The sequence below is a fragment of the Salvelinus namaycush genome, chromosome 4, assembly GCF_016432855.1.
Source record: "Salvelinus namaycush isolate Seneca chromosome 4, SaNama_1.0, whole genome shotgun sequence".
Classification (NCBI taxonomy): Eukaryota; Metazoa; Chordata; class Actinopteri; order Salmoniformes; family Salmonidae; genus Salvelinus; species Salvelinus namaycush.
In genome coordinates this window covers 63,987,472-64,014,700 of record NC_052310.1, presented here as the reverse complement: position 1 = coordinate 64,014,700, position 27,229 = coordinate 63,987,472, and the positions used below count along the sequence as shown (strand labels likewise).

At 41.8% G+C, this 27,229-nt stretch overlaps 1 protein-coding gene across 3 annotated transcripts; it reads right to left on the bottom strand.

The window, feature by feature from the left end:
- Positions 1-5,480: 5,480 nt before the first annotated feature.
- hps1 (HPS1 biogenesis of lysosomal organelles complex 3 subunit 1) lies at positions 5,481-27,191 on the bottom strand. 3 transcript variants are annotated; one of them, XM_038992180.1, is made up of 18 exons: positions 27,028-27,191; positions 26,051-26,214; positions 25,615-25,749; positions 23,477-23,619; positions 23,272-23,380; positions 21,797-21,957; positions 21,084-21,186; positions 20,898-20,994; positions 20,696-20,781; positions 9,369-9,536; positions 8,928-9,104; positions 8,427-8,503; positions 7,835-7,975; positions 7,563-7,628; positions 6,750-6,894; positions 6,347-6,460; positions 6,157-6,239; positions 5,481-5,733 (listed from the first exon to the last, which is right to left on the bottom strand). In XM_038992180.1, exons 2-18 carry the CDS (start codon positions 26,165-26,167, stop codon positions 5,571-5,573), a joined length of 2,085 nt encoding a protein of 694 aa, XP_038848108.1. In that variant the 5' UTR covers positions 26,168-26,214; positions 27,028-27,191; the 3' UTR covers positions 5,481-5,570. The 3 variants fall into 3 exon arrangements, with proteins under 3 accessions (XP_038848108.1, XP_038848107.1, XP_038848109.1); XM_038992179.1 differs by having other exon boundaries at positions 26,051-26,180; XM_038992181.1 differs by lacking the exon at positions 27,028-27,191 and having other exon boundaries at positions 25,615-25,822; positions 26,051-26,178.
- Positions 27,192-27,229: the final 38 nt, after the last annotated feature.

Sequence of the window (27,229 nt, the reverse complement as noted above, 5' to 3'; positions counted from 1 at the left end):
ATGTCTTCCTTAATTGACCCCCCATAAACGTAACGAACATATACCAGGAGCTGTGCCAGGCCCGCCACGTCAGTTGACTTATCCAGCTGTAACGCATAGAATTCACTGGCTTGTATGCAAAGCAGTAATTGTTTCAAAACATCTCCTCCATGTCACGGATGCGTCGTGAAACAGTATTGTTTGATGAAGGCATTGCCTGTAGAGGTTTTGGCCATTTCCTTCAGCATTGTCCCAGCCATATCCACGGCAGCAGGAAGAATTAAGTCCTCCACAATAGTATGGGGCTTGCCTGTCCTGGCCACTCGGTGGCTCACCATATAAGACACTTCCAGACCCTTCTTATTAATGGTATCCGTTGCTTTTATACATGTCTTACTATTCGGAAGTCGTCTTAATTCTCGCTCAAAAAACTCCCATGGCTTATTTTTGAAATTGGCATGTTTTGTTTCTAAACGTCTGCGCAAGAGTGAAGGTTTCATCGAGTTGTGAGATAGTACTTTCACACATATAACATACTGTGGCCCCAAATCAATGTAGTTCTCATCATATTTGCGCCTCTTTGATGGTCCAACGTCCCTGTCTGTTGTTCGGTGCTTTCCCGGGTAAGGGGGCATTAGCTCTTCGGCTGCATCAGATTCCCAACTGTCAGTGTCCATGCTAGCTGGGCTAACAACAAATGTAGAATTACTGATGCTAGCATTGGAAGTGCTCGTGGAAGCAGAACAACTTGTGTTGTCGACAGGTGCAGGTGTAGTACTGCTGGTAATAGCAGTCTCTATGGACGGGGGCCTTGCTTTTTTTAACCATTTATCAATTTTCAAGCAAACGGAATGAGCAGCAGCTACGTTTCGCTACATACGGACCGTTAATGGAATTCCTGCGAGATAGTAATGGTTAATGTGATTGGATGTTAATTATTTGACTGGGCTACATGTATTTGACATTGTGTTGTTATTTTGCTGAACACTAACGTAAACTCACCCCATTCCGTACAAATGTGCGCAACCGCAACATTCAAACGAGGCTACAAAGAAAACTAATGGGACTGTAGCGACTGTGTTGACTTCAAAATCGGGGGTGTGAACTAGGTTTCTATTCAAGCGTTGATCGACATGGTAATGGTTCTATTGGAGAAAAGTTGAAAAAACGGACCCTCCGTTACATCGTGACGTGTCATGTCGTAACATACAGCACGCATAAAGCAACTATTTCTGTCTTACAATCTTTCTCCACCAGGTGTAGCACTTCTCTCATCGTTTAAAAACAAGAAATGGATGGTGACGGGGTAAGGGGGGGATACCTAGTCATTTTTTGCGTCATCATTGCATGCGATCATCATTCTCAAAGCCGCTGTTTACTTCTAAGATCACTTTAGCACCGCCCTAAAAACCAATAGGTATGTAATGACACATTATATAAATTCTTTATAGTGTTTTATTTACATTTTAGAGGCGATAAGGTAAGGCCAGATAAGTTGGACAGATCGAGTGAAAAAAAGCAATTTTCCCACACAACATCTCTCCTTCTCACTATCACGCATTAGTTTCGCTTCCCCACCCGCCATTTTTAAAAAGACCCGACGGGGCTCATTGCCTGCTTGAATTATGCAGAAACGGGCAGCGTTTAGGTCATGTAGTTGATTCTGTTGTAAAGGGGAGAAATTGTGCTTTACAATGGTAATGACATTACAGTTGATCTGGAAGTATTACATTTTTGGGGCGCTAAAATAAGGGCAATTGTACGGACCAAGTCGATGTACGAGTTTACGTTAGATGGTTTCATTTTATTTTGGGCAGTGAAACGAGGCTACTCAGGCGAGAAAAAAACCTCACCCAATATAAATGGACTGTTTGAAAATGTGAAGGAAAAGAAAAATATATATATATTATTATGATTTTTTTAATGTGTATCACATTTTTATTTGGCATACACCAGTTTGGGAATACCTGGTCTAGAGTATTTAGTTTATTCTACATTTGGAAAGTTTACCAACACATGCGCTTTTCCCATCTGACATGTACTTTACTCGCATAAAGAGGTTGGATGAAACCTGGTTACCGAATATTAATATATTAAGTTATATATCTAAGGGAAAAAGTCACAAAACCCACAACTTGGTAACAAGAATACAACTTCCACTTTCAAAACTACACTATATTATATATGTTACGTTCCCCAGTTTCTGTGTTGTATTTGAGTGTGTGTGTTTCAGGAGATGGCTTCCTGGAAGCCTCCCCAACCAGCTGATTGGTCGACTCAATGGCTAATGGATGATTAGAGAGCTGACCCCGCCCCCTCGTCAAGATGCAGCTGTATCCAATTAGACTCCTGAAGCTATATAAAAGCCAGTGTTCTGTTCAGGAGGAGAGAAGATTGAATATTTTGGAGAGATTAGAGAGAGAGAGATTTTTTCTGAAGAATTTGATTGTGATAAAGTGTTGGTTGTTTCTCAAAGAGATTTGGTATGTACTATGTAAGTTGTTGCTGAGGGAGCTGATTGGTTATGTCTGTTATGTGTTATAGGACGCACTGTTTTGATTATTGAAATTGTTTGTTCTGTTTCATTTGTTCCCACCATGCTCAAAGGAATAATAGTACGTCCCCTCGCCCCGACCTCGGGCGCGAACCAGGGACCCTCTGCACACATCAACAACTGACACCCACAAAGCGTCGTTACCCATCGCTCCACAAAAGCCGCGGCCCTTGCAGAGCAAGGGGAAACCCTACTTCAGGTCTCAGAGCATTTCAATCGGTTACGTCACTTGCTCTGAGACCTGAAGTAGGGTTTCCCCTTGCTCTGCAAGGGCCGCGGCTTTTGTGGAGCGATGGGTAACGACGCTTTGTGGGTGTCAGTTGTTGTGTGCAGAGGGTCCCTGGTTCGCGCCCGAGGTCAGGGCGAGGGGACGCCGTAAAGTTATACTGTTACATTGGTGCCGTGACCCGGATCACTGGTTGCTGCGGAAAAGGAGGTTGAAAGGGGGGTGAATGTAACGGATGTGAAATGGCTAGCTAGTTAGCGGGTACGCGCTAATAGCATTTCAATCGGTTACGTCACTTGCTATTAGCGCGTACCCGCTAACTAGCTAGCCATTTCACATCCGTTACACCAGGACAATGTCAAAGTCCTGTCGAATAAACGTGTATTTGCCTCCCTTTGGTTGTCGGCTGTATCACAAACGGCAGTGATTGGGAGTCCCATAGGGTGGCGCACAATTGGGCCAGCGTCGTCCGGGTTAGGGTTTGGCCGGGGTATACCGTCATTGTAAATAAGAATTTGTTCTTAACTGACTTGCCTAGTTAAATAAAAAATAAATACAAAAAGAATGCGACCTACACACTTCTTTAAACCTAAAATAAGTGAAGAAGTAATTTTGTATGGAAGTCAAACATCTGTTTTACGTTGGAGGCAGCAGACATTTCATATGCTCAGCAAAAATAAACAAATAAATTGATTCCTTTACATAGCCCTTATCCCATTGTCTATAGCAGAGGCATGCTGTTAAAATGGCCCAAATGTTGATTTAGATGTTCACAAATGTAACAGATTGACTATAACTAAAATCATAGTATGTTTGATAAAGTAATAAAGTGAAATATATGGGGTAGATGTTCCTAAAATAGATTCTAACTATATATGGACATTTTATAAAGTATGAAAGGCTTATTAATTCACACTATTTTTTATCATACCATCATATTTGTATATGTTTTAGTATACTTTTATTGTGTACTAGATCTTATGGGTTGAAAAGTTCTTTTTCAGACATAAATAAACAATTCCAGGTGAAAGCCAAAGGTCATAACTTTCTAGGGGGGGACACTACTACATTAATAAAACATTTCCCTCTTGCTAGATTGACGACGACAAACAATAGCGAAACAGTGCAAAATGTCAGTCAGCTTAACTGGGTTTAAAGCAAAGAAACAAGGAGAAGTGTTTTTTTATTTCATTCGAAAAAATAAACTCTAGCACACCGGTAATCTTGATGCTTCCAACATTTCAATGGATCTATTTACCAGCGTCTCAAAACAAAGTTGATAAATAGATCCATAACATTTTTGAAAGCATCAATATTACCAGTGTGCTGGAGTTTTGTCTTATATTTAATAATTACATTGTTTGCTCCATGCACCTGGTATCACGCTCAGCTGTGTGAGTTACTTGTTCATATTTTCATTGCACTGCCATGTCATCACTATAACACCTATTTTAATTGTTAGCAGAAACCTGTTAGAAAATGAACTGCTTGTGAGAAATCTTGAAGAAAAAAAAATACAATAAATAACTGACTGAATTCAATACATGGTGAAATGCAAGACAATATAAACATTTACAAAAAGAAAAGAAAAACAGATTATATTATAACTGCAATATCTGCTATCACTGAAAAGACTCAAAGCAGTTTGAACTTGTCATTATCCACTAGGTAATACATAGGTTCACAATCTATTCAAAAAACAAAACCAACACAGAAACATGAAAGGATAATGTATTTTTGAGGTTTCAGAGAAAAGCCAGTGATGACAACAATGATGTATTGTATCATAAAAGCAGCAGGACAAGTGCCAGTCATAAACAGTATTTATCAGTGCTAAAGGTCAATCACTTGGCTATGTCATTCCAGTGACTTGCAGATTGTAGAACAGGATGATTTGGAATATAGAATACACACTGTTATTGTGGAACAAACTGTCACCTGTAAACATCCTTTATTGGCACTGATGCCCACACGTTTCAGCAGGGTTGATTGTGTAGCACCATGTTTCATGGTCACGGATGTGTGTGTGTCAGTGGAGGCTGGTGGGAGGAGCTATAGGAGGACACGCTCATTGTAATGCCTGGAATGGAATTAATGGATCGGAGTCACCAACATTTGGTTTCCATATGTTTGATACCGTTCCATTTATTCCCTTTTAGCCATTGCAATCATCAGCCATAGCTCCTCCCACCAGCCTTCCCTGGTGTGTTTGTGTGTGTATTACCGTGGTAATGCTGTGTGTATACACTGAATGTACAAAACATTAAGAACTAATATTGAGTTGAATCCCCCTCCGCTTTTTCCCTCAGAACAGCCTTAATTCGTCAGGGGAATGGACTCTACAAGGTGTCGAAAGCGTTCCACAGGGATGCTGGCCCATTTTGACTCCAATGTGTCAAGTTGGCTGGATATCCTTTGGGTGGTAGACCATTCTTGATACACACAGGAAACTGTTGAGTGTGAAAAACCCAGCAGCGTTGCAGTTCTTGACACAAACCGGTGCGCCTGGCACCTACTAACATACCCTGTTCAAAGGCACTTACATTTTTTGTCTTGCCCATTCACTATCTGAATGGCACACATACACAATCCATGTCTCAATTGTCTCAAGGCTTAAAAATCATTCTTTAACCTGTCTCCTCTCCTTTATCTGCACTGATTGAAGTGGATTTAATAAGTGACATCAATAAGGGGTCATAGCTTTCACCTAGATTCACTTGGTCAGTTAATGTCATAGAAAGAGCAGGTGTACATAATGTTTTGTACAATCAGTGATCTATATGTGTGTGTGTGTGTGTGTGTGTGTGTCTCCTACAGTAGGGGTATACGTGAGGGCTCCCAGAGTTTGCGTGCTAGTTGACTACAGTGTTGTAGTATGTACTCTGTAGGGATGACTCCTAGATGGACTGTCAGCAGCTCATAACACTTCACCACCTCCCCCTGGTGGCTCTTACTGTAGTAGCGCAACAGCTTCCTGTGGAGGGGAACAGGAGCACACACACACACTCCTGTAATACAGCCATAAATACTAGAGAATGCATTATACATACACACACACACACACACTCCTGTAATACAGCCATAAATACTAGAGAATGCATTATACATACACACACTCCTGTAATACAGCCATAAATACTAGAGAATGCATTATACATACACACACACACTCCTGTAATACAGCCATAAATACTAGAGAATGCATTATACATACACACACTCCTGTAATACAGCCATAAATACTAGAGAATGCATTATACATCCACACACACACTCCTGTAATACAGCCATAAATACTAGATAATGCATTATACACACACACACTCCTGTAATACAGCCATAAATACTAGAGAATGCATTATACATCCACACACAACCTCCTCCTCCTCCTCCTCACCTGTAGTAGTCCCAGGCCAGCATTCCGATGGGGGCGGAGTCGTTGGGCAGGATTGGCAGGTCCTTTACTTCCAGTTTGTAGCCCTGATTGGTCAGGTGACAGAGGTTAAGGGTCATACAAACACAATGACGTTCCAGAACATTCCAATGGAAAAATCCGGCTTGGTATACCCAACATTGAGGTAATTTACCGTTTCGTTTTCGAACCAGAGGAAGTAGCAGAAGAAGTAGTCTCCATCTCTCAGAGTGACAGTGGAATAACCCTTCTGTAGGTAAATCCTCGATGTATTAACCAGATCCCATACCTACAGAGAGAGACCGAGAAGAAAAGAGAGCGAGAAGAGGAACGAGAGCGAGAGCGAGATACAGAGGGAGAGAAACAGAAATATACAGATAGAGAGATACAGACCAAGAGAGACCGAGAAATCATCAGTGATATCCATTTACTAAAAATATCAAACCAGCTTTACTTTTACAGAGGCAACTTTTGATATCCCATATGCATTGAGAGCCTACTTTAGTTGATTACAATCCCAAACTAGTGGATAACTCTTAGACAACCCTCTAGAACCAGTGTAGATTGTACAGTCTAACCTTGCCCTTTATGAAGTGAGCCAGTGGCCCCTTTCCTAGCTCAGAGGTTGCACGGTCCGTGATGTTGAGAGAAGGAGCGATCATCTGACCAGCGGTGCGGTCGACGTAGATGAAATGGATCAGGCCCGGGAACTCCTCAAGGTACGTAATATCCGCTGTGTTAAGGTCAATACACCTCACAACACACAGATACAGTACAACACAGAGCCTAATACCACAACACTACACTACAGTAACTTCTCTGGGTACGTAACATCATCTGGATTAAATAAACTTGACAATCTCTTGTCTAGAGATATCTGTCCAACCTGGTCAAACTACTATACAGTAGCAGCATTTGGTTTGATTTCAACGAGCTGCATGATTACATTCTACCCCTTCAGTGACTTACAGTAGACATTTCATCCAAGATATAAATAAAAACTGTCTGTGACACACCAGGGCACAACATTCCTCATGGATAGCTATCAGCTCCTATTGCTTTCAAAATGCCATGGAAATGGGGAAACATGGGGGTCTGCACTGAAACCACTGGAGATTTAGCCTGACAATGGGAGTTTCTACAGTCATTTAGCTATTGCTCCCGGTTAGTCAAGATCAGGGGTGGCCAACCCTCTTGGAGAACAACTGGGTGTGCAGGCTTTTGATCAAACTCTACCTCTTCTAAAGACTTTGTATAGGCTACCCCTTCTCTTTAACACACCAATCCTACATCTAACCTCATAATATTAGGAGCACAAACATAGGAAATAAGGGGCCATTTGAGATTTCTAACATGGCTCCAGAGGGCGGGGTTAATGTGAGGCAGGATATGACACCATGGTGATGTTTCTCTTACTCTTCACCAACAGGAAGTCTTTCCAATCCATCAACTTCTCCCTGAGAGAGAGAGGGGGGGTGGGGGTGAAAGGAAGGGGATAGAGGAAGGACAAGAGGAGGGAGAGAGAATAGAGAAGATAAGAATAGTATCTTCACCTGTACAGGTATCCAGAGCTCTGTCCTACAGGCCTTTACACAATACATACAGCACTGGTTATTTGCTATTGAGAGAAATACTATTAGCTAGTCCTGGGCCTCATACGTACTGCACCATGGTGAGAGCTCTGTCCTGTAGACTGGGTGATAGACGCTGTGGACTCCCTCCTCCAACTGTGTTCTCTGTGATGAAACACTGTCTGTAGACTCCACACAGCTGGCTCTTCATAGTACGACACCAGGGGACCAGGCTAGGGACAGAGACAGATACAGTATGATGAAACACTGTCTGTAGACTCCACACAGCTGACTCTTCACACTACCACACCAGGGCACCAGGCTAGGGACAGAGTTCAGAGCTAACATAATGATACACATCTTCCCAAATGCTAAATGGGCCCATGACAAATCAAATCAAAGTTTGATAGTTGCGTGCACAGATTTGCAGATGTTATTGCAGGAGCAGAAAAATGCTTGTATTTTCTAGCTCCAAAAATGCAGTAATATCTAGCAATAATAAAAAGAAACAATACACACATAATCCAGAATTAAGAACAGAGACCGGAATATATATATATATACCCACACATATACATACTGTATCTAATCCTCCAGACCTACAGTAGAACATAGGGAGCAGGAGCTAGGGGTCGACATGGGATTGGGCCATAGAGAGCAGGTGGCAGTAGACAAGACACTCACTCCCTGCTGAAGCCAGGTCCTCCTCTGGTGAATGCCCGGCTCTTAAACTCTGTCCACACACTCTGTAGCTGGGACGTCTGAAAGAGAGGAGATCGACAGATGTGTTATAAATACTTTAGCAATGTTTTTATGTAACATTTTGGGCAACCCGACCATAGAATTGTGTGTTATAGATCTGTCATTCTCAATGAAAGCAAGTTTAACACGCGGTAGATATGTTCTATGTGTGCTATTTCTATGCTTCCCGTTCTTAAGTTTAGTTTCTGAGTCTTGCTTCTGGTTTTGTACACCAGTTTCAAACAGCTGAAAATACAATATTTTGGGTCATGGAAAATATACTCCACAGAGGTTTAGATGGTACAATGATTCTCTACACTATACATGCTTGTTTTGTCACATAAACTGAAATTAGGTTTTAAATCTGTCACTGGGAGCATATCAAATGCTTTTCAATGACAAAAAGCTTCCATATACAGCTAGGACTTCATATATTACACCCACCTGTATGTCTGAGGTTCCCAATGCCCTAATGAACTTGTCCAGTTTGTTGCGGAGGTCCTGTATGGACGTCTGGCTGCGGGCCGCTGACCCCTCCAGACCTTCACTCAGACGCTTCTCCAACTTAGCAAATGCCTCTAGGAACACATAGACTGACATGGCCAGGTTACTGTTAGGTATCTAGAGAGAGAGGGGGGGAGAGGGAGAGAGAAGGAGCGAGGGAGAGATAGAGAGAGCAGTCTTATCTCAGTGACAAATTACTGCCATCTTCTGGCTTGATCTAAAATAACATCCAAAGTTGTGAGATTTGCTTACCCTTTCTCTTTGAATGTGTGTGTCTGTCTGTGTATATATGCGCGCGTGCGTGTGTGTGTGTGTGTGTGTGTGTGTGTGTGTGTGTGTGTGTGTGTGTGTGTGTGTGTGTGTGTGTGTGTGTATACAGACCTTAGTGAGCAGCACCAGAGTGATGCCCGGCCAGAGTGGCAGACAGTACATGGAGTGAGGCATCATGGGATAGCAGCCCTCCTTCAGCGTGACCTCTAGGAAGACTCTGCTAGGGTTCGAGGGGTCAGGGGGAGGAGCTTCCAGGGTCCGGAGACTGTCCTCCGCCATCTGAAGACAGAATGGAATTTACATGAATTTAATCTCATGATAAATTACACTATATAGATTATAAAGAACATGCAAATCCAATGGCTTTGAGCAAGGGCTCAAGATCAAAAAATAAAATTACCCTCCAAGGTCTGTCTAATTTAAATGCAGGATTTATGAGAAAGTCTAAGGTACATGCATTTCTCTAGTTAGGATCCAGACCTTTTTGGTGCAGCAATACCATTTTGTCCTAATGGCCTGGCCCTATACTACAAATATGGTTTGAGGAAATAGCGAGGTAACTTTCGTCAACTCTGAGCTTAACTAGGGATAACCAGCGTCACAAAAAAAACAAAAAACATTTTTGTGTGTTAAAAAAACGATCACACTACACATTTAGTAATACCAAAATGCATTTGAAACTTTTGTATGACATTTTGGACCACAACAGCGAAAATCTTTTTTTCAGCTGAAAGACGATGCCCAGAGCTTACCCACGATGTTGCACAACGATTTAAGTAAATTAGTCATCGTTTTAGTCAAGGTATAATAGATTTGGGGTTGAAGTGGGAAATCCAAAGTGGGAACTTCATGGAATTCTGTGTAAATTTTCTTCATTATTTTATTTCATAATACAAAATGATCAACAACTTACATCCCGACATCAAACATGTCAAACAAAACACAGGTACAAACAAGAAAATACTAAATACACACACAAATGTTACACACACACACACACACACACACACACACACACACACACACACACCTGTTCAAAAGTTAGGGGTCACATAGAAATGTCCTTGTTTTTGAAAGAAAAGCACATTTTCTGCCCATTAAAATAACATCAAATTGATCAGAAATACAGTGTAGACATTGTTAATGTCGTAAATGACTATTGTGCTGGAAACGGCAGATTTGTTATGGAATATCTACATAGGCGTACAGAGGCCCATTATCAGCAACCATCACTCCTGTGGTCCAATGGCACGTTGTGTTAGCTAATTCAAGTTTGTAATTTTAAAAAGGCTAATTGATCATTAGAAAACCCCTTTGCAATTATGTAAGCACAGCTGAAAACGGTTGTGCTGATTAAAGAAGCAATAAAACGGGCCTTTTTTAGACTAGTTGAGTATCTGGAGCATCAGCATTTGTGGGTTCGATTACAGGCTCCAAATGTCCAGAAACAACTAACTTTCTTCTGAAACTCGCCAGTCTATTCTTGTTCTGAGAAATGAAGGCTATTCCATGTGAGAAATTGCCAAGGAACTGAAGATCTTGTACAACGCTGTGTACTACTCCCTTCACAGAACAGCTCTAACCAGAATAGAAAGAGGAGTGGGAGGCCCCGGTCCACAACTGAGCAAGAGGACAAGTACATTAGAGTTTCTAGTTTGAGAAAGACGCCTCACAAGTCCTCAACTGGCAGCTTCATTGAAGGCAGAAGGGGCCCCTGTGTTGAGGATCAGTGTGGCGGATGTGTTGTTACCGAGCTTTACCATCTGGGGACGGCCTGTCAGGAAGTCCAGGATCAAGTTGCAGAGGGAGGTGTTTAGTACCAGGGTCCTAAGCTTATTGATGAGCTTTGAGGGCACTATGGTGTTGAACGCTGAGCTGTAGTCAATGAATAGCATTCTCACATAAGTGTTCCTTTTGTCTATGTGGAAAATAACAGTGTGGAGTGCAACATAGATTGCATCATCTGTGGATCTGTTGGGGGCGGTATGCAAATTGGAGTGGGTCTATGATTTCTAGGATAATGGTGTTGATGTGAGACATGACCAGCCTTTAAAAGCACTTCATGGCTACAGACGTGAGTGCTACGGGTCGGTAGTCATTTAGGCAGGTTACCTTAGTGTTCTTGGGCACAGGGACTATGGTGGGCTGCTTGAAACATGTTGGTATTACAGACTCAGACAGGGAGAGGTTGAAAATGTCAGTGAAGACACTTGCCAGTTGGTCACCGCATGCTTGCAGGGACACGTCCTGGTAATCCGTCTGGCCCTGCGGCCTTGTGAATGTTGACCTGTTTAAAGGTCTTACTCACATTGGCTGCGGAGAGTGATCACACAGTCTTCCTGGAGCTGGTGCTCTCATGCATGTTTCAGTGTTATTTGCCTCAAAGCAAGCATAGAAGTAGTTTAGCTTTTCTGGTAGGCTCATGTCACTATCTGTACATGTAGGTGCAAAAGAGAGGCCCTTAGATAAGACTGAGACTTGAGCATCAGTAAGGTCTTATTTGGAGAGGTTAATTACCGCGTCCTGCTGTAGCTCCGTGTCCACGGCCTGTGTTTTTGGTCTCCTCTTCGACCGCTTGCCTCTCTTGCATCGTTTCTTTTCTTTCGTGGAGCCCTCTGTTGCTTCCGGGCTAAAAAAACGGACTGTGTGCCATGGTAGCTGGAGTCACTGTCTGTAGGGAATTCGCTCTAGGTGACATTATTTCCTAAAGGACTTAATGATGAAATGCTTATGTATGTTATGTTGTGAATTTGAACATGAAATATGTGTCTATTGTAGATTTCTCTGACGTTTTTCGTACGATGTACCCAATGACTAATGAAAACTTGCTATGTCCTCATTGAGGTTTTACAGACGTGTTCAATATGCCTTATTTATACACTTTTGTAATATTTATGAAATGCATATTGTTATATTTGGTTGCACTTATTTGTTTTTCCTTTGCCTCCAACCCCCTTCGATGTGTAGAACGGATGTGGGTGGGGCCAGGTCTACATAAGGGTGCAAATTTCCAAAAATCACAAAAGCTCTGATGGAGGCCGATACGTAAACGTATTAAATATCGGTGATACTATCAAGAGCAGTGTGCTGTTTCCTTTTTCCTTCATCTTGTTCAATTGTTGCCATGCACCTGCAAATAAGATTGCTCAGATGTGCGAGTGCCTTTTGAATCAAGTCAGTTGTTTGAATGGAGCTAGCTAGGGTGTTCATGTTTCCAAGTTTCAAACATATTATCTCAAATGCCATTGAAATGGCAGCAGCGGTATGACAACCAGCACATTCATGAGCATGAAATACGACTTTCCTCAGTACGAAATCCTTGACGACTCACTGTGCTGTCAGAATCAGCATGCTCATGGTATCGCTGGCCCAAATGTCAGTTGTGAAGCTAATAGCAGTGACTCCATTACTGTGTAACTCCGGTAGGGCAACATCTGAAAAATAGCGCACTTAGTAACGTTAGTATGTACCGGTACTCAACCAGTCAGCAAAAGCCAAATTGATTCTGTATTGACATTTATTCAACCAATTGATCTTGAAAGTGTTATTTATGTCAACATAATCTAATACTTCCAGATCTCCTTCAGTTATTTTATTTGAAAGGACCAACTTTTTTAGTTTGAGACTTATTTTTCTAGATGAAGTCAGGAAAGGTCTTGTTGATCGTTTTACAAATAAAGATGATGAGGGGTACACAAAGCAAGACAGTCCCTCTGCCCTGGACAGAAGCCTTCTCCCAAGTATAGAAAGATCCCTTTGTAGCAAACTATTAACTATTTTCTTGGTTTTCTTAATTTTAGGAGAGAAATGTATATGTTGTCTGACTAAGTGGTTTTTTGATAGATGTATTCCTAAATATTTAACACAGTCCTTTAAAGGAATATTTTATATTTCTTTATCATCAGTCATATAAACATTTCACATTTAGAAACGTTCAGTTTTAATCCAGATGCAATAGAGAATGCAGTGATAGCATTAAGGGCATGGGCGACCTGGTCTTTGTCTTAAAAAAAGAAAAAAAGAGTAGTATCGTCAGCCAGTTGGTAAATTTAGATTTCTCTGTTAAAAAGGGATATGCATTATTCTCTGTTAAAAAGGGATATGCATTATTCTCTGTTAAAAATATGCAGATATGCATTATTCAGAATATCTAGAGATAATGCGTTCCACTACTAAAATTAATAAAAAAGGGCAAAATTGGGCATCCCTGTCGTATACTTCTGTTGATACTGAATCTTTTGGATGTACACAATTAAGGTTTAGTATCACAGAACTATTTATATCTTTGTAAAACATGCGAATAACTTTGATACAATTTTCACCGAAACCAAAAAGTTTAAGAGGCCGAAAGAAAAATGTATGTTCAATTGTGTCAAAGGCTTTACAGAAGTCCAGAAATAAAACACCACCATCTGAATCAATTGCATCTGAATAATCTAAAAGGTGCAAGACTAAACGATTGTTGGAGGTTATGTGACGGCCTTTCATAAATCCTGTTTGAGTCTCATTTATAATGGTATGTAATTCCTTTCTTTAATATTTTGGCATAAACCAGAGCAATCAATTTGTAATCAATATTTAATAAAGTAATTGTGTCTCCAATTGTCAATGAGAGAAGGGTCTTCGGAATCAGTGAAATAAGGCCCTTTCATAGTGGAGACCGTTTCACCATTTTCGATGCAATCTTAAAACATACACTGCTCAAAAAAATAAAGGGAACACTTAAACAACACAATGTAACTCCAAGTCAATCACACTTCTATGAAATCAAACTGTCCACTTAGGAAGCAACACTGATTGACAATAAATTTCACATGCTGTTGTGCAAATGGAATAGACAAAAGGTGGAAATTATAGGCAATTAGCAAGACACCCCCAAAAAAGGAGTGATTCTGCAGGTGGTGACCACAGACCACTTCTCAGTTCCTATGCTTCCTGGCTGATGTTTTGGTCACTTTTGAATGCTGGCGGTGCTCTCACTCTAGTGGTAGCATGAGACGGAGTCTACAACCCACACAAGTGGCTCAGGTAGTGCAGTTCATCCAGGATGGCACATCAATGCGAGCTGTGGCAAAAAGGTTTGCTGTGTCTGTCAGCGTAGTGTCCAGAGCATGGAGGCGCTACCAGGAGACAGGCCAGTACATCAGGAGACGTGGAGGAGGCCGTAGGAGGGCAACAACCCAGCAGCAGGACCGCTACCTCCGCCTTTGTGCAAGGAGGTGCACTGCCAGCGCCCTGCAAAATGACCTCCAGCAGGCCACAAATGTGCATGTGTCTGCTCAAACGGTCAGAAACAGACTCCATGAGGGTGGTATGAGGGCCCGACGTCCACATGTGGGGGTTGTGCTTATAGCCCAACACCGTGCAGGACGTTTGGCATTTGCCAGAGAACACCAAGATTGGCAAATTCGCCACTGGCGCCCTGTGCTCTTCACAGATGAAAGCAGGTTCACACTGAGCACATGAGCACATGTGACAGACGTGACAGAGTCTGGAGACGCCGTGGAGAACGTTCTGCTGCCTGCAACATCCTCCAGCATGACCGGTTTGGCGATGGGTCAGTCATGGTGTGGGGTGGCATTTCTTTGTGGGGCCGCACAGCCCTCCATGTGCTCGCCAGAGGTAGCCTGACTGCCAATAGGTACCGAGATGAGATCCTCAGACCCCTTGTGAGACCATATGCAGACACATGCACATTTGTGGCCTGCTGGAGGTCATTTTGCAGGGCGCTGGCAGTGCACCTCCTTGCACAAAGGCGGAGGTAGCGGTCCTGCTGCTGGGTTGTTGCCCTCCTACGGCCTCCTCCACGTCTCCTGATGTACTGGCCTGTCTCCTGGTAGCGCCTCCATGCTCTGGACACTACGCTGACAGACACAGCAAACCTTTTTGCCACAGCTCGCATTGATGTGCCATCCTGGATGAACTGCACTACCTGAGCCACTTGTGTGGGTTGTAGACTCTGTCTCATGCTACCACTAGAGTGAGAGCACCGCCAGCATTCAAAAGTGACCAAAACATCAGCCAGGAAGCATAGGAACTGAGAAGTGGTCTGTGGTCACCACCTGCAGAATCACTCCTTTTTTGGGGGTGTCTTGCTAATTGCCTATAATTTCCACCTTTTGTCTATTCCATTTGCACAACAGCATGTGAAATTTATTGTCAATCAGTGTTGCTTCCTAAGTGGACAGTTTGATTTCACAGAAGTGTGATTGACTTGGAGTTACATTGTGTTGTTTAAGTGTTCCCTTTATTTTTTTGAGCAGTGTATAAATAATAGGGTCTTCTAGTAACTCCCAAAGCTGTCTATAGAATTCAACTGACAGGCCATCAGCGCCAGGTGATTTCCCTTTTTTCATTGAATTCAGAGCCTCTCTAATTTCTTTGATTGAAACAGGTGAATTGCAAACTGAGTGGAAATCATCCTCAATTACAGGGCCATAACTCTGAATGTGGCAAATTTAAGCTTTCACAACCATCTTCCTGAAATTGTGAGTTGTAAAGGTTTTCATAAAAGGAATTGACAAATGTTGATATTGTAATGGGATCTTTACATAATACATCATTCATTTTGTGTGCCGTTATAGATTTTTCTTTTGTTGTTTCTCTTTTCAAATGCAAAAAAAAAAAACTGGTGTTTCTTTCCCCCTCTTCAATACATTTAGCTCTTGATCTGACAAAAGCACCATTTGCCAGATCCGTGTAAAGCTGTTCGAATTCTAGTTGTAAAGATTTAAATACAAACTCTTCTTCTTGAGATAGATTCATAAAAACTGTCAAGCTTGCTCATCAAATCTTTTTCTCTAAAAGGTTCTTCAGGTGCTTCAGCTCTTTGGCACGTTTAATGGCTACAACTCTGACTTTCTATTAAAGAATTCCATCTACTTCCATGACCCAAGTCTTTTCATACAAAAATATATTTGGCTAACGATTTGATGTTTCCAATAAAAATAGGATCTTTAAGAAGTGTGTTGTTTAATTTCCAATATCCTCAAATACCTTTAGAATTTTTAGTAGCTTGTAAATTCAGGGAAATTAAATGATGATCAGAAAAAGGTAGCCAACTGATGATCTACATCTATAACAAACTGTAAAGGGGAAAATTAGGAATAAATCTATTCTAGATTTTCGTGACATAGTTTGGTTGATCCAGGTATAACCCTTTGCATCCGGATTGAAATAACACCAGGCATCATCAACAGAGAGATCATTGCATAATGTTGTAATGATATTGTTATTTTGAGAGCTTTGACTCATTCTAGGAGTAAAAATTATCAGCAGAGTCATCAGGTGTTTCGCTAAAATCTCCTGAGAGAATTAGAAAAGCCTCTGAGTGTTTGTTGCGTAAATCCTGTAATTTTCTGGTATGTTGGGCTAAAAGGGTCTTATTTGGGCCTCCCGGGTGGCGCAGTGGTCTAAGGCACTGCATCGCAGTGCACCAGAGACTCTGGGTTCGAGCCCAGGCTCTGTCGCAGCCGGCCGTGACCGGGAGGTCCATAGGGCGACGCACATTGGTCTAGCGTCGTCCGGGTTAGGGAGGGTTTGGCCGGTAGGGATATCCTTATCTCATCGCGCACTAGCGACTCCTGTGCGGGCTGGGCGCAGTGGACGCTGACCAGGTCGCTAGGTGCACTGTGTTTCCTCCGACACATTGGTGCGGCTGGCTTCCGGGTTGGCTGCGCGCTGTGTTAAGAAGCAGTGCGGCTTGGTTGGGTTGTGTTTCGGAGGACGCATGGCTCTCGACCTTCGTCTCTCCCGAGCCCGTACGGGAGTTGTAGCGATGAGACAAGATAGTAGTTACTAACAATTGGATACCACGAAATTGGGGAGAAAAAGGGGGTAAAAAACAAAATTTGAAGTCACTTTACACAAATGAGTTTCCTGAAGAAAAACTAAATCTGCATTACAATATAAACTATAAACTCCTGCTTTCTTTTGTAAGATCTCTCAAACCCCTAGCATTCAGGCTAACGATATTAAAAGAGTTGAAAACAAACTCCTGCATTAAAAAATAAAGAGACACAAACTAGACAGATGTAGTAATGTGAACAATAAAACAAATAGTAAACCTTGAGAGGGTTAATCAGACAGAAAAGTGTTCATAAATTGTAGATTGAACTGTAAATTTACTCGTGTCAGTACAGTAAATGTACTTTTGGCAGTACTCACAGTTCAAGTGTGGTTCATGTCAGAGCTAGCCAGTAATCTTTCTTCCTTCGGTGAACGCGTGTGTGCCCTTGAATCCAGCCTTCTTTCCCTCTTGTCGTGTTTTCTGTATAATTGGCCACAGTTTCTCCCTGGCAGTCTGATCCTGCGGTATCAGAGCCTCTTTGATGCGGAGCTTCTTCTTGTCCAGAAACTTGTTACCTTTGGCCATTTACAAGATGATGTCCCTGTAGTGGTGCATAGTGAACCGCAGGATGACATTGCGAGGGGGTCCATCAGATCTTCGTTTCCCAAGTAGATGAACCACGTCGATCACGTTTCTTAGCTTGTCTTTGATGCACGGAGCCACCTTTCCCAGGATATTAATGACTGCTTCCCTAATGTCCTCTCCCTCTACCTCTTTTACACCTTGGATTTTCAGATTCCACTTGCGAGAGTACCGTTGAAGTTCAGCTACATTCTCACACAGCTCATTATTTGGGGATTGCAGTTTCTTCAGCTCGTTCTCTAGGAACGTTATATTTTCCTTGTTCTCGCTCACAACTGTGTCAAGCTGGCGAACAGTCTCTGACAAATTATCAATCTTCTTTGATGTTTCTTCATTAGCCCGCTCTATGATGGACACTTTGGAGAACGTGGCATCTTGTTTAGTAGTCAGGGTCTGGATTGCAGTCCTCTTTCACTTTTTTCTCCTGTGGATTTTTAATTGGGGTCAGAGGTAAAGAGGTTGCAAGGATCTCTTCCTGGACCGTCTTGTTCTTTCTCTTGCTTGAGCTAGCGACATCTTGTGTATCCATGCTGCTCTGGCTCTCGTCCTAGCTAGCTAGCATGCCTGCAGTCTTCTGTGAGGCTTGGATATTCCATCTTTTCTTGTTTTCCTGTCGTGTTTTTCCCATTCAACTTGACACAAACTCTAAACTTGCCATATGTAGCTAAAACAAGTTATAGTTAGTTTCTTGCTACATTGATAGCCAATATTAGACTGTTAACCACCTAACCCTCAAAGTTGCTGGGACAATTGAGAAAACAATCCCTCTCACAGCGACGCCATCTTGGCTCCGGAAATCGGTTCAATGCTGTGCGTTTCCCCAATGAGATGACGTGCAAATAAATACTTTTCAGGGCTGGGCTTTATTTGAATGTTACCACCCACCAGCATGGCATGTTTATTACTCAGTAACTCCTGAAAAGTTCTTCCTCTTCACAAGTCTCAATGTCCATTTGGGCGCCTGAGCCATGGAGCAAATTAAAATAGGAGGTGCATACTTATGTTTGTGCACCTCCACTTTCTTACCAGATAATTATCATAATACAATGGATAATTTGTTAATTGAAAAAAAAAGACAATTTTATAAAATGATATGATTGCATTTTGCAACCCTGCTCCCCCGTTGCCCCAAGATGAATGGTTTTGACCACTTAAGTTTTGCTTCCCTACATGCGCCACAGCTAGACAGCAACAAATGCCTATCCTATAATGAAAAATCACCCATGAGGAACTTGCTTATCTATTTTTTTGTGCTGTTAGATTTGTATTGGTGTTTCATCCAATACGCTCAGGGTGTTGTTACATATCATTTGCACGATCAACATCCACGTTCGTAACATGGATGAAGCCTGAAATGGAATGTTCATCTAACTGAAGCTGGCCAGCTTTAGAAAACCCTGAGTATATCTAACTTGCGTCATAGTATACAGTCATGGCCAAAAGTTTTGAGAATGCTCCAAATATTAATTTTCACAAAGTCTGCTGCCTCAGTTTGTATGATGGTAATTTGCATATACTCTAGAATGTTATGAAGAGTGATCAGATGAATAATTGCAATTAATTGCAAAGTCCCTCTTTGCCATGCAAATGAACTGAATCCCAAAAAAACATTTCCACTGCATTTTAGCCCTGCCACAAAAGGACCAGCTGACATCATGTCAGTGATTATCTTGTTAACACAGGTGTGAGTGTTGACGAGGACAAGGCTGGAGATCACTGTCATGCTGATTGAGTTCGACAGACTGGAAGCTTCAAAAAGGAGGGTGGTGCTTGAATCATTGTTCTTCCTCTGTCAAACATGGTTACCTGCAAGGAAACATGTGCCATCATCATTGCTTTGCACAAAAAGGGCTTCACAGGCAAAGATATTGCTGCCAGTATGATTGCACCTAAATCAACCATTTATCGGATCATCAAGAACTTCAAGGAGAGCGGTTCAATTGTTGTGAAGAAGGCTTCAGGGCGCCCAAGAAAGTCTAGCAAGCGCCAGGACTGTCTCCTAAAGTTGATTCAGCTACGGGATCGGGGCACCAACAGTACAGAGCTTGCTCATGAATGGCAGCAGGCAGGTGTGAGGGCATCTGCACGCACAGTGAGGCGAAGACTTTTGGAGGATGGCCTGAAGGGCAGCAAAGAAGCCACTTCTCTCCAGGAAAAACATCAGGGACAGACTGACATTCTGCAAAAGTTACAGGGATTGGACTGCTGAGGACTGGGGTAAAGTCATTTTCTCTGATGAAACCCCTTTCCGATTGTTTGGGGCATCCGGGAAAAAAATTGGCCGTAGAAGACAAGGTGAGCGCTGCCATCAGTCGTGTGTCATGCCAACAGTAAAGCATCCTGAGACCATTCATGTGTGGGGTTGCTTCTCAGCCAAGGGAGTGGGCTCACTCACAATTCTGCCTAAGAACACAGCCATGAATAAAGAATGGTACCTACACATCCTCCGAGAGCAACTTCTCCCAACCATCCAGGAACAGTTTGGTGACGAACAATGCCTTTTCCAGCATGATGGAGCACCTTGCCATAAGGCAAAAGTGATAACTAAGTGGCTCGGGGAACAAAACATTGATATTTTGGGTCCATGGCCAGGAAACTCCCCAGACCTTAATTCCATTGTGAAATTGAGGTCAATCCTCAAGAGGTGGGTGGACAAACAAAACCCCACAAATTCTGACAAACTCCAAGCATTGATTATGCAAGAATGGGTTGCCATCAGTCAGGATGTGGCCCAGAAGTTGATTGACAACATGCCAGGGCGGATTGCAGGTGTCTTGAAAAAGAAGGGTCAACACTGCAAATATTGACTCTTTGCATCAACTTCATGTAATTGTCAATAAAAGCCTTTGACAATTGTGAAATGCTCGTAATTATACTTCAGTATTCCATAGTAACATCTGACAAAAATATCTAAAGACACTGAGGCAGCAGACTTTGTGAAAACTAATATTTGTGTCATTCTCAAAACTTTTGGCCATGACTGTACACCCCCCCCCCCCAAGCTCACCTGAATGTCTGGATCCAAAAACTGGAACACAGGAGTACCGCTGCCCACATGAGAGCTCTCTTCATGCCTGCTCTCTTCATGCCTGCCTGCAAAGAGAGCGAGCAGAGGGTTAGTGAGTTGAACCAAAGGCAGTGGAAGTATAGCATATCACTGCACCGAGCCACAAGGGCAAAAAATGGCAGAGCACGGCACAGACACCTACCTGAATTAACGGAGTCCCTGTCAGTCCCTGAGTCCCTATTAGTAGGGGAAGGCTCTGGAGTGTAGAATATATCTGGGGCTGAGGTGTTCTCCACATCCTGCACACACACCACACAGCCATTAAACTTCAGAAGCATTCAGACAGATGAATATGTTATTCTTCTTCTTTCACTCTCAGTGCTCCTACCTCGGGGGCAGTATCCTCCAGGTCGATGTTGCTAGGATACATGTTCTGCACCATGACGATAAGAGCAAGCAGGTCAGACGAGGTGAGGGTACTAGCGTTACGACTGTGGGGGAGAGGAGAGGGGTGGATAGAAAGGTATTCAGAGCAGGTTTGGGGTCAATTCAAGTTACTCAATTCAGGAAGTAATTTGAATTTAAAATTCAGAAATGTAATTTTTTTTGAAATAGCTCCTCCTTTTCAGTTTATTGAGAAAGCATTGAAAATGAATGGAACTGAAATGGAATTTCAGTTTATTACCTATTTTCCTGAATTGACCCCAACCCTGATTCAGAGGTACCTCCTTCTGTACGTGATTTGCAATGTCATATTATGTGAAAATGTTCTTCATTATGTGAAAAAGTGACGTTACAGTAATGGACAGTAACCTGGAGTAGAAAGCTTATAGTTTTGTGTGAATAGTAATGGACAGTAACCTGGAGTAGAAAGCTTATAGTTTTGTGTGAATAGTAATGGACAGTAACCTGGAGTAGAAAGCTTGTAGTTTTGTGTGAATAGTAATGGACAGTAATGTGGAGTAAAAGGCTACTAGTTTGGTCTTAATAGTAATGGACAGTAACCTGGAATAGAAGGCTACTAGTTTGGTCTTAATAGTAATGGACAGTAACCTGGAATAGAAGGCTAATAGTTTGGTCTTAATAGTAATGGGCAGTAACCTGGAATAGAAGGCTAGTAGTTTGGTGTGCACCAGTATGAATGCATGGAGGACCTCCTCTCCTGCTCTCTCCACACTACTGTTGATCTGCTGCACCAAGCGACGCTCCAGAAACTCTATACATTGTTCACATAGAGTAGGATGGATCAACCTCTCTACTGCCTGATGGAGGGAGACAGAGACATACGTTGTATATACAGTACCAGTCAAAAGTTTGGACACACCTACTCATTCAAAGGTTTTTCTTTATTTTTACTATTTTCCACATTGTATAATAATAGTGAAGACATCAAAACTATGAAATAACACATATGGAATCATGTAGTAACCAAAAAGTGTTAAACAAATCAAACTATATTTTATATTTGAGATTCTTCAATGTATGAATGAAACTGGTTGAGAGAATGCCAAGAGTGCGCAAAGATGGCATCAAGGCAAAGGGTGGCTACTTTGAAGAATCTCAAACATAAAATATATTTTGATTTGTTTAACCCTTTTTGGGTTACTACATGATTCCATATCTGTTATTTCATAGTTTTGACGTCTTCACTATTATTCTACAATGTAGAAAATAGTAAAAATAAAGAGAAACCTTTGAATGAGTAGGTGTGTCCAAACTTTTGACTGGTACTGTCTGTTGCCGTGTAGGTCAAAACTACATTTCCCCATTGGGGAAAAATAGTGAGTACAGTAAAGCACAGTTTACAGTACAATTTCCTCCACATTATAAACTGGGTGGTTCGAGGCCTGAATGCTGATTGCCTGACAGCCGTGGGATATCAGACGTATACTACGGGTATGACAAAAACATACATTTTTACTTCTCTAATTACATTGGTAACCAGTTTATAATAGCAATAAGGCACCTCAGGGGTTTATGGTATATAGCCAATATACCACAGCTAAGGGCTGTATCCAGGCACTCCGCATTGCGTCGTGATTAAGAACATCCCTTTGCTGTGGTATATTTATTTATATTTTCGTTAGGTGAAAGAGAGGACCAAGGCGCAGCGTGATATAAATACATCTTCTTTTTAATAGAAGAAGAAATGAACACGAACACTAATACAAACTAGACAAAACAACAAACGACCGTGACGCTATCAAACGAAAGTGCAGACACAAGCAACTAACTTCAAGACATAGACAATTAACCACAACCTACCTAATGACTATGGCTGCCTAAATATGGCTCCCAATCAAAGACAACGATAGACAGCTGTCTCTAATTGAGAACCAATCTAGGCAACCATAGACTTACCTAAACACCTACACTGAACACAACCCCATGAACTCTACAAAAAAAACCTAGACAATACAAACACCCTAGATGAGACAAACACACACAAACATCCCCCATGTCACACCCTGACCTAACTAAAATAATACAGAAAACAAAGATAACTAAGGCCAGGGCGTGACAATATTGGTCATATACCACACCCCATCTGGCCATATTGCTTAATTCTACAGTACCTCTACTAAAAAGCTCTGGTCCTGCTCTCGAAGGCGGCTGTAGGTCTCCAGGAGGCTCTGTAGATATTTCCATAGATTGGTCCTCTGCTCTGTGTCCTGAGGACGCAGCCTGGAGAGAAACCACACAGCCCATTAGGACACAAGTCCATCTGTCACACACAAACACAGATCTAATGAACTTCATAAGGTAAGAGTCATGTCATACTCTTTCCTGATCAGGGTGCTGCTGAGGGTAACCATGCCGAATTGGACCTCAATCATCTTCTTCATCACGTAAATCTTCCTCTTCAGATCCTCCTCGCCCTCTTCTTGGTCTCCGTTCACAGCGATGTACAGACACTCCTCAAACTGTCAATCAGTCAATATTTCCATCAATCAAATAATCAATCACTCAATCACCCCTAATCAGTTCCGATTCACACACACATACTACACGTCCCAAGCTCTTTATTAACACAACTGAGAGGCTTGGATTGGTGTAAGGAATATGGAGGACGCTCCTCTTAGTATGTTGGAAGACTCACATGGCTAACAACTATCTCGTCCTTTGAGATCCGTGAACACCGGAAGGCGTAGGGGCTAGGAGCAGAAAAGGTACCGAGTCATTTGGTCTGAATGGAACTGCTGTTGGCTATTGGCCACGTCATCTTAACCCATTTACAGAGCCACACAGTCTGATCCCATGACTACTGCGAGGTTCTGGCAGGCTCACATGATGTGAAGCTTTACTGGACAGCAGGCTTTCACTTTTACTACAGCACAGTAGAGGAACTGTAATTGAGTGGCTTATGCGGTCAAATGAGTTGTAGGGGAGAGTGGGGTAAGTTTTGATTTAGTATATATAATATTCTTTCTAACAAAGATACTGTAGGTACATACACTACCATTCAAAAGTTTGGGGTCACATAGAAATGTCCTTGTTTTTGAAAGAAAAGCACATTTTTTGTCCATTAATATAATATCAAATTGATCAGAAATACAGTGTAGACATTGTTAATGTTGTAAATTACTTTTGTAGCTGGAAACTGCAGATTTTTAAGGGAATATCTACATAGGCGTACAGAGGCCCATTATCAGCAACCATCACTCCTGTGTTCCAATGGCACGTTGTGTTAGCTAATCCAAGTTTATAATTTTAAAAGGCTAATTGATCATTAGAAAACCCTTTTGCAATTATGTTAGCACAGCTGAAAACTGTTGTTCTGATTAAAGAAGCCATAAAACGGACATTCTTCAGACTAGTTGAGTATCTGGAGCATCAACATTTGTGGGTTCGATTACAGGCTCAAAATGGCCAGAAAATAATAACTTTCTTCTGAAACATGTCAGTCTATTCTTGTTCTGAGAAATGAAGGCTATTCCATGTGAGAAATTGCCAAGAAACTGAAGATCTCGTACAACGCTGTGTACTACTCCCTTCACAGAACAGCTCTAACCAGAATAGAAAGAGGAGTGGGAGGCCCCGGTCCACAACTGAGCAAGAGGACAAGTACATTAGAGTGTCTAGTTTGAGAAAGACGCCAGACGCCTCACAAGTCCTCAACTGACAGCTTCATTAAATAGTACAATTTACCATTGGTATGGTGTAAGTTTAGTTGCGGGACAGGGTAAATTAAGCCACCTACACATTTCTGTACTGAATTAAATATTAACACTACCTTTTTAAAACCATGTCTATCTTTATTCCAACCCAATTACTTTTTTGTATTTTAATCATATTGTAACACAGGCGTAACACCTAACAAACACTTTGTACTTTTTAAAACACTTGTAACATAGGCCAGGCCCTGTTGTTACCTCATATCCCAACGCCTGGGAAGAAAACACTTCAATTTGCTCAACTTGCCATTAGCGCAACCATTTGCTAAACTTAACCCAAGGCAAATATTTTGACTATATAAGCCCACACAGTTACAAGAATGCACTTTCATGCTAAGTTTGAGACCTCATATAGACCCCAACTGATGTATAGAAAAATCTTAAAAGTATCTACTTTGGTGTAGATACAAGCATCACCAAACCTCTAACCGATAAATGAATTTGTATTTGGTGAAAATACATTTTTTGGTATTGCTTACCACTTTTTCCATGTGGTTTCTTCCTTCACAGACTCCATGAAATGATGACCTCTTCCTAAATATATGGTCAATGTATTCATTTTATATATGGTTTCCTAGAAACAAGGTTGGCTTAACTTACCACACTCTCACCTACACTTATTTTATGACCATTCTTTACTATGGGCATAGTTCTCTCACAAATTGCCCTGTATCTGTTGACGTGTTTTTGTGTCATGACGCAACATTAGTTTCCTGTGTGTGTGTGTGTGTGTGTGTGTATTACCTGATGTAGCACATAGGTGTGGTTGTTCTCAGTACTAAAGGATGTATAGCTGTCTCCCAGTCTGTCCACCATGGTACTGCAGGAGATGATGATGGGGGCAAACAGAGTGTTGATGCTGTCCTCAAATGCTGGTGGCTGGGAGGGATGGAAAGAGACACTCAACCATATCCTCCACCGGAATCTCTCATCATAACCCCAATTCTCTGCTCTGGAATGACCATGAGGGATTATGGTACTACATGAACCAGTCAACATGTCTACAACCCCTGCCGGACAGACCAGAGAGTTCAGCAAGTCACAGAAACGTGATATGAATGAGGTCACTGGGGATATTTGGGTTAATCCATATATGCAATATGCTATCATTGCTTCTATATTTATGTAATAGACAAGACGACTTGAACCATCCTGTATCCCTCGCCCGCTCCCGTCTTACCTTCTCCCCCTCTTCCTGTGATGCTCCATACTGCTCCTGGATGTTGAGTTCAAACTCTGGGTCTGTCCAATAGAAGAGGACCTCAGCGCTCTCGCTGGCTATCAGCAGACACTTCATAGTGGGATCTTATCTGTAGCAACCAACCATAACAGCACTGTTGTCATCTGCAGAATATGCAGGTTTTATTAAATGTTTTATTTAACTAGGCAAGTCACAGTCTGTTACAGTTTGAAACGTTCTTTGCAATACACACAGCCCTTAAATAGGCTAAGCAAATTATTCGTAAGAAGCTCATTTTTTGCCATATTACAGGAAACCACGGAACAACATTACACTGCAATTGGATAGAAATGAGCCTACATGCAAAGATAGATTTATAATAGAGTTACCACATTTGTGATTAATCATTTGTATTATCTTGGAAAACAGAATAACAGTGTTGCTGTAACTGGCTCTACTTACATAGCTGGTATGAGGGAATAACATAAGTTATTATCATATCAACAATGTATGTGCAATACATGAAGAGGACAAACCACTTCCAATTTTCTACTGGACTCATAATGTAATTCATTCTCTGATAAATGCATTTGTAGAGTGGTCATATGATGAAGAGCATGATAAATAAGAAGAGCACCAAGCCTTGACAAACCCTATTATGCAGCACGAGTCAAACATCCAGACTATGCGGATTGTCTTCAGTGATCACCAATGCATGGCTGACAGGTCGGACCCCAACGCATCACAGGGGTAGCGCAACGTAGAATATAGCGTTTACCCATATGGGACTTCGAAGTTTGCCTTCTAACGCATACAATAACATTATAAATATGTCATGCACATAGCTGACATTAGCCTATTCTATAGGCATATTCAACGTGAAAAATATATATTTTACACAATTAATTTCTATTAGGATATTCTTGCACCCATCAGTAGGCTATGATAATAACAACATGTTACACAAAGTAACTTACCTGTGGCCAATCAGTTATGCATCATATTTACCCCTCCGTGAGTTCCACCAGTTTAATCAGATGTTGTTAAAATGTCCCTCTTCGTTCGAAACCCTTAGCTTTCCGATTATAAACGATCATACTTTGAAACTCTAACGCAACATTTCTCAACTCAGCTTCCGTGGTGAAACTTGGAGCCGAATCATGTGACACTAACAGCGCT